Source organism: Anopheles maculipalpis, chromosome 2RL (genome assembly GCF_943734695.1).
Source record: "Anopheles maculipalpis chromosome 2RL, idAnoMacuDA_375_x, whole genome shotgun sequence".
Lineage (NCBI taxonomy): Eukaryota > Metazoa > Arthropoda > Insecta > Diptera > Culicidae > Anopheles > Anopheles maculipalpis.
Window position 1 is genome coordinate 96,671,969 of NC_064871.1, and position 6,000 is coordinate 96,677,968.

Sequence of the window (6,000 nt, forward strand, 5' to 3'; positions counted from 1 at the left end):
TTTCAATCGCAATAGTTCATCATTCTTGGCTAGCGAATGCCAGTACTGTCACGTTAGCTCCAAAGTTTTGTAAATCCAAGCACCATTCATCCTTCGTGCTGGATTGTGCCTGGTGGAATGGCAAAACTGGTGTCATATTCATTTTGGAATATTCGATTCCCGACCAGCGCGTTTCGCATGTGGCGAGCGTCTTTTTGCTCCCTTTTGTGCACGTTGTAACAGACTGTTTTTCACCGGCTGCTCGTTTTTGGAGTGGGTCCATCGAACGCAAAAGGAAAAGCTGGTACAACTTTCCCTGAGTTTATGAATTATGGATTATGAAGTTTGGGTTTGTCGCTGCTCACATACACACAGGGCTTCGTTGGGGAATTGTCGTTTGAGAAACTACTCTACATTTTGTCGGGGGTTTGTGTGTGGGGAGAGGGTGTGTGTATATATGTGTGTGTATGACCAACACTGGCATAAGGACGCTTTCGACATCGTTTCGAGAGATCATTCGTAACTGTCGTGGTCCGTTTTGTCGCATGTCACCGACGACTTTCCTACAGGCGAGCGAGTTTTCATCCTTGCTTTCCCTTACATTCGTACTGTTTTCCATGGTTTGTGTGTGATTTTTTCCAAGTCTGCTTCTCATGCCACATTTTCTGTCCCTCTTTACTCCCTGTAGGAAAACTGACAGACGATCTGAACGGCACGAGTCTTCACAGTGGACCGAACCATCACCATCTCGTGGTCAGCAATGGTACGAGCAACAACAACAGCCACCATCACCACAACAACAACAACAACAGCATCAGCAACAACAATAACAACAACAACAAGTGGAACCCGTCCTGTAATCCGCTGCTACAGAACCAGAAGGCGGCCAACCATCTGAGCATGAATCATAACCTCCAAAACCATCATCACCATGCGGTTGCGGCACTGTCCTCACCGTTTTCCTCACTGCTGGGTGCGGCCGCCGGTGGTGGTGCGGCCGGATATTTGTTGGATCCGCTCGGTGGACTCAACAAGACGACGTCCGCCAATCATCTGTTCTAGAGTGTGCATTGAAGTGCGGCAGGGTCACGCAGAGTAGGCTTAATTAAGGAATTTGGTGGGAGCTGCGGAACCGTTCATTAGAGACCTCGAATACTGACCCGAGATGTCCTCCGCTGGCTATGTGATGGAGGGGAGTATCAGGGTCACAGTGGAGGAACAAATGCAACAGTATGATTGAAACACCTTCGGCTTTTCGGTATGAGCTGTCACTAAAAATAAGTCCATGAGAACAAGAGAAGGCGAAGAGAGAAGATAGAAATAGAGGAGGAAATAGTGCCCGTTGGATTAATTAAAGCGAAGGTACATTGGATCGTACCGTCGTTGGATAAGGTTCTGGAGCAATCAGAAGGAAAGATGGCGGACGTATGGATAGAGATGACAACGACGTCAGTCTGTCATCGTCAGCGTAGGTGACATTAATCAAAATGAGGTGAAAAAGTGCATAATAAGTAGGGGCACAGAAAGATTGTGAAGATATTGGTAGAGTTCGGCAAGAATTCAACAGTAGGGATGGGACATAAAGCGATACGGTCTTGTATACGGAGCACTGGGAGCATCTATAATTCCGATTTAATGTAGGAATCGTGTTGTGGATGGTAACGCTAACAGATTTAAATACTTCTACTTATAGCCACTTATAGAGTCATTTCCAACCAAAAACACTCCTGTTTGTAAATAGATTCCTCAAAATAAAAGTACGATTCACAGGCGAGTTCCATCGTGAGCAGGTGCCATGCGTTGGTGTGTAAATACAGTTGGATCCACTACTGCTACCACTACAACGATCTTGCTAATCCTAATACACTCATACCCAAAAAAACAAGCGTGTTGGAAAAAGGGCGCGAAACACGCGACATTCAGCTGGAACCGATCCAACTAGTATTCCGGAAGCGTTGAAACTGGTAGAAGTAAAACTCTTGTCCCCTATGAGCGTAGCGTATTTGGAGACGAGGACACTTAAATTGTTGTACAGCTACAGGTGTAGGATTGAGAGGTAGACTTAATTGCTTGTAGAATTCAAAGTAGCCGGTCACCCTGCAAATGCGTGCTGGGGAGCTTATCGGAAATGTGAAAGGGTTGTGTGTGTGTATTTTTTTTTGCTTGAATTTGAGGAGACAGTTGAGAGTAGAACCTGACAAGAGAAAATATACGAACAATGGGAAGAATGCGTAAGGTAAGGACTCTACCATTCGTCCAAATCATGCCAAATGTAAAAAAAAAGAAAAAAAAACTAAATTAAACAGCCACCCCACACATTGTACGTTAGGTTGATGCTATAAGAGTAAGTCAAATATACTAAGAATCGGATCAACAACACAAAACGTGTAGTGTATCGTAAAGGTAATACGCTGACACGCAGATTAGCGTGCTTTGTTTGACGGTCGTCCGTCTGTCGAACGTCTGCTTCGGACGATGATTCGGACGCATTGGAATGCTCGCACAGACGCACACACTGGACACAATGGTGATGAGATGAGAACATGAGACGAACCTATATTTTAAGCACACGATCGTAGAAGCGTGACCAGTCTTGTCTCAGTGGTTTATTTTTGTTCGATGCCAAGCTGAAGCGAATCGACTCAGGTGATTGGAAAGTGAATACTTTCGCTCTTTACGGACTTATTCGGATGCGTTGTACAACGCGAACACATTCCAATCGATGACGAAAGAGCACGCTTCTCGACCACTCCATCCCGAAGTTCATCGTCCCTGGGCGTGGGAAATTCGGGGAAGAATTGCCTGTGACACACACACACACACACACACACGGGGTAACGGTGTGCTCTGTTGTCAAGACGCTATACCTGGTTCCCATCGGTTCCTGTTCGCAAAAAAATATTCATCGCTAAATATAGTTCCCAAATTGCTTGCTTCTTGGCTTTCCTTTCGGTTGTGAGTGATGTCCAACCGGCGGAAAATAATGACAGCGGATGTTGTTTCACGCTGCATTTTATTGGGCCACTTAACATGGACGACCATACGGAGCGGCACATTTTTTGTTCCATTAAATTCCAATTCCACACGCGTTTGTTTGTGGATGTGTCGTTGTCTAAGGGGCGAACGTCGTTTGATGGTAATCTTTAGCACAACAAATAAACGTGCGTCCGGAGCTTTTATCCGAAGGACCCGAGCGGGTCGAAAACAAACAAAAAGGAAAGGAAACCATATTTGAACGCGAATGTGACGCGGTATCGTTTGATCGTAACCTTGAGATCGTAGCGTTGTTTCTAAAATTAGTATGATTTCTGAAGAGTTTTTTCCGGCCAATCGACGATGAGATCGACGGTGCTTCGGAGGATCGGATCTGTAGCGGAGTGGAAAAGTACGCGTACGGCTTTCCATGGTTGGTGAAATTGCCATGGCAACGGGTGGTAAAGGTCAAGAAGATTGCCCAACAGGTGAATCATTGTGGCGATCTCTTTAGTCTGTTGACGGTTTCCTTGTGGCGTTACCATTAGTCAGCAGCTAATGTTGGCCACCGTGAGGCAAGCATTTAGGAGCGACATTCCAACTGGATGAAGTAGCACTGCATTCTCATTAATTACTAGCAGTGTGTGTCTTGCAATTAAGTAACCGGCGTGAAACCGTCTAGAACATACGCGTAATTAGGCAGAGAGAGACTCACATGTAGCCGAGCGTGTACTGTGGCGATCGTAAAATGACGTGTTGAAAGATTGAAACCTAACCTAGACAGGTCCGAAACACACATACACACACATACACACTGTAAACAATCTGCGTAAGGCGTAAGATGCATCGAAGCAGGGTGCTTCGTGCGTGTTTGAATGCATTTTAGTGAAAGAAACGATTGCATCATTGATAATGAATTTGATACAGCAAGCTTCAATCTTAGTAAACAAGCGAAAGTGGCGAATAAACTGAGCTGCTTCGGTACTTAAGATGTCGATGAAGCACATTATTAAACGTAAAGTATTCCGGGGTGGGATTTTTATTTTATTTTAATATGTATCCATCAAGTTTGTGTCATCAATCAGTTGGAAAAACAGACCCCTTTCTCTTCGGACAGACAGTTTAATGTACTGTTTAACGAAAGAGAAGAGTCTTACAAATTTAAAAGAGTGTTTTTTTATTTTTATCTTCGTTTCCTCCACTGGCTATTCCCTCCATTAAGAATATTTTGGCAGCTGAATTTACGCAAAAATTCACCACTCCCTCTATCTCAACTCCAAAAAACGAGCAAGTAAGACAAAAACTAAATACAAACCAACCGTTTGGTGTGTCTGAGAAAATCTGTCATTTGGACGGAAATAAATTACTCACGCTATCTGGTTCTTCTGGTACGGACGCTGTTGATCCGCGGCATGGAGATAACTCCGGCCTGAGCGTCCGGTGTGCGCCGAACGTTCTCGAAATAATGATGTGTATTTTATTGTAAACACGTCATCAGAGGTCTCGGGAGTTGGTGGAGAGGATCCAGGGTGGTGGTTTTGCCAGCCCACCATTTCCCGCAAACAAGACTATCGGATGGAAATAATCGACAAATCCGACGCATGGGATTGGGGAGGAAGAAACACGAAAAAAAAAGATGAGCTAGAGAGATCTTCTTGGACGCCTTCGAAAGGACGCTTCCTTCGTGCGCTTCCTCCACATTGATGTCAGTATTAAATTTCGGAAAAACAAAAGCGATCTTCTACCATCCATGAAGATCACGGCAGGAGGACGATTTCGAATGGTCCGTGAGATTTGGCTAGTGCGCAGTCGCGGGCGCATGTTTTTCCATCACGCGCACAAGATGTGGACGATGTTGAACGGTTTGGCAAAGTTTAAAAGCAATTCTACTGCCCACAGCAGTCATCAGTATACGAGCGACAGCAGCTTAGCACAGTTTGGTGCGAACAACAGGCGTTTAGGATTTTTCCACCCCCGAAAGAACAAACATACACACAGTTAGTGCGCAATAGCAATGGCTTTGGAGCGTCAAGTTCGTGCAAAGGTTTGTAGAAGTGAAGTGATAGGTGTTGAATAGTGTTGGTTATTGATGAAAAATCTCTTTTGGAACGGTTATCTCCAGATCGCTGGCAAGCGTGACCTGGAGAAGGATAAGGAAGCTCAGTACTGGATCGAGGAGGTGCTCGGTGAGAAGTTCCCGGCCGGTGTCCTGTACGAGGATGCGCTCCGAGATGGACTGATCCTGTGCAAGTTGATCAACAAACTGGAACCGGGTGCAGTGGCCAAGATCAACACGTCCGGCGGACAGTTTAAGATGATGGAAAACATTAACCTGTTCCAGCAGGCGATCAAAAAGTACGGCGTGCCTGATCTGGACGTATTCCAAACGGTGGACTTGTACGAGAAAAAGGACATAGCACAAGTTACCAGCACAATCTTTGCCCTTGGCCGAGCGGTAAGTTGCAATGGAAATTCCCTATAGAGCCGAAATGGTTTATATCTGTTCAATCTCCTTCGATTCCACAGTGCTACAAACATCCAGAATTCAACGGACCTTTCCTGGGACCGAAACCGGCCGACGAGTGCAAGCGTAACTTTACCGACGAACAGCTGAACGCGGGCCAGGCCATCATTGGGCTGCAGGCAGGCACTAACAAGGGCGCATCCCAGGCTGGCCAGAACATTGGCGCCGGTCGTAAAATCATTCTCGGCAAGTAAGCGTCACCAGTGGACGAGGCGGTACGAGCACCGGTCCGGAAATGTGTACAAACGCCATCCAACACCACCAAAATACACGCATATACATACACGCACACTAGCAGCGGATGAAATCCCGCGACCTACATAAAAATGACCTCCCACTTTACATCACACTACCATCAGCACTACCACACAAACATCCATACTTTGCGAGTGTGTAAGATATAGTAGGACGGAGGAGAAGAAGATGATGTTGAAGTTGAAGAGTTAAGGTAGTAAAAACGTGCGAGAAGAAACGTAAGGAGGAACCTTTTGGAGATCTTCCTGCTTCCAGGGGACTGTCGGCCA

The 6,000-nt window shown here is 45.8% G+C and overlaps 2 protein-coding genes across 2 annotated transcripts in view; both read left to right on the plus strand.

Annotated features, from left to right (window-relative positions):
* The window catches only part of LOC126568239 (paired mesoderm homeobox protein 2B-like), a 33,978-nt gene extending 32,936 nt beyond the window's left edge, over positions 1 to 1,042 (plus strand). Inside the window, exon 4 of the mRNA XM_050224685.1 lies at positions 668 to 1,042. Within this exon, the coding sequence (XP_050080642.1) occupies positions 668 to 1,041 (374 nt within the window). The 3' untranslated portion in view covers position 1,042. The remainder of the gene's footprint in view (positions 1 to 667) is intronic.
* A 3,784-nt stretch (positions 1,043 to 4,826) lies between these two features.
* LOC126568519 (muscle-specific protein 20) lies at positions 4,827 to 5,799 on the plus strand. Its single transcript, XM_050225008.1, has 3 exons — positions 4,827 to 4,996; positions 5,075 to 5,407; positions 5,479 to 5,799. The coding sequence occupies exons 1-3, from the start codon at positions 4,967 to 4,969 to the stop codon at positions 5,668 to 5,670; spliced, it is 555 nt and encodes a 184-aa protein (XP_050080965.1). The 5' UTR covers positions 4,827 to 4,966; the 3' UTR covers positions 5,671 to 5,799.
* The last annotated feature ends 201 nt before the right edge of the window (positions 5,800 to 6,000 follow it).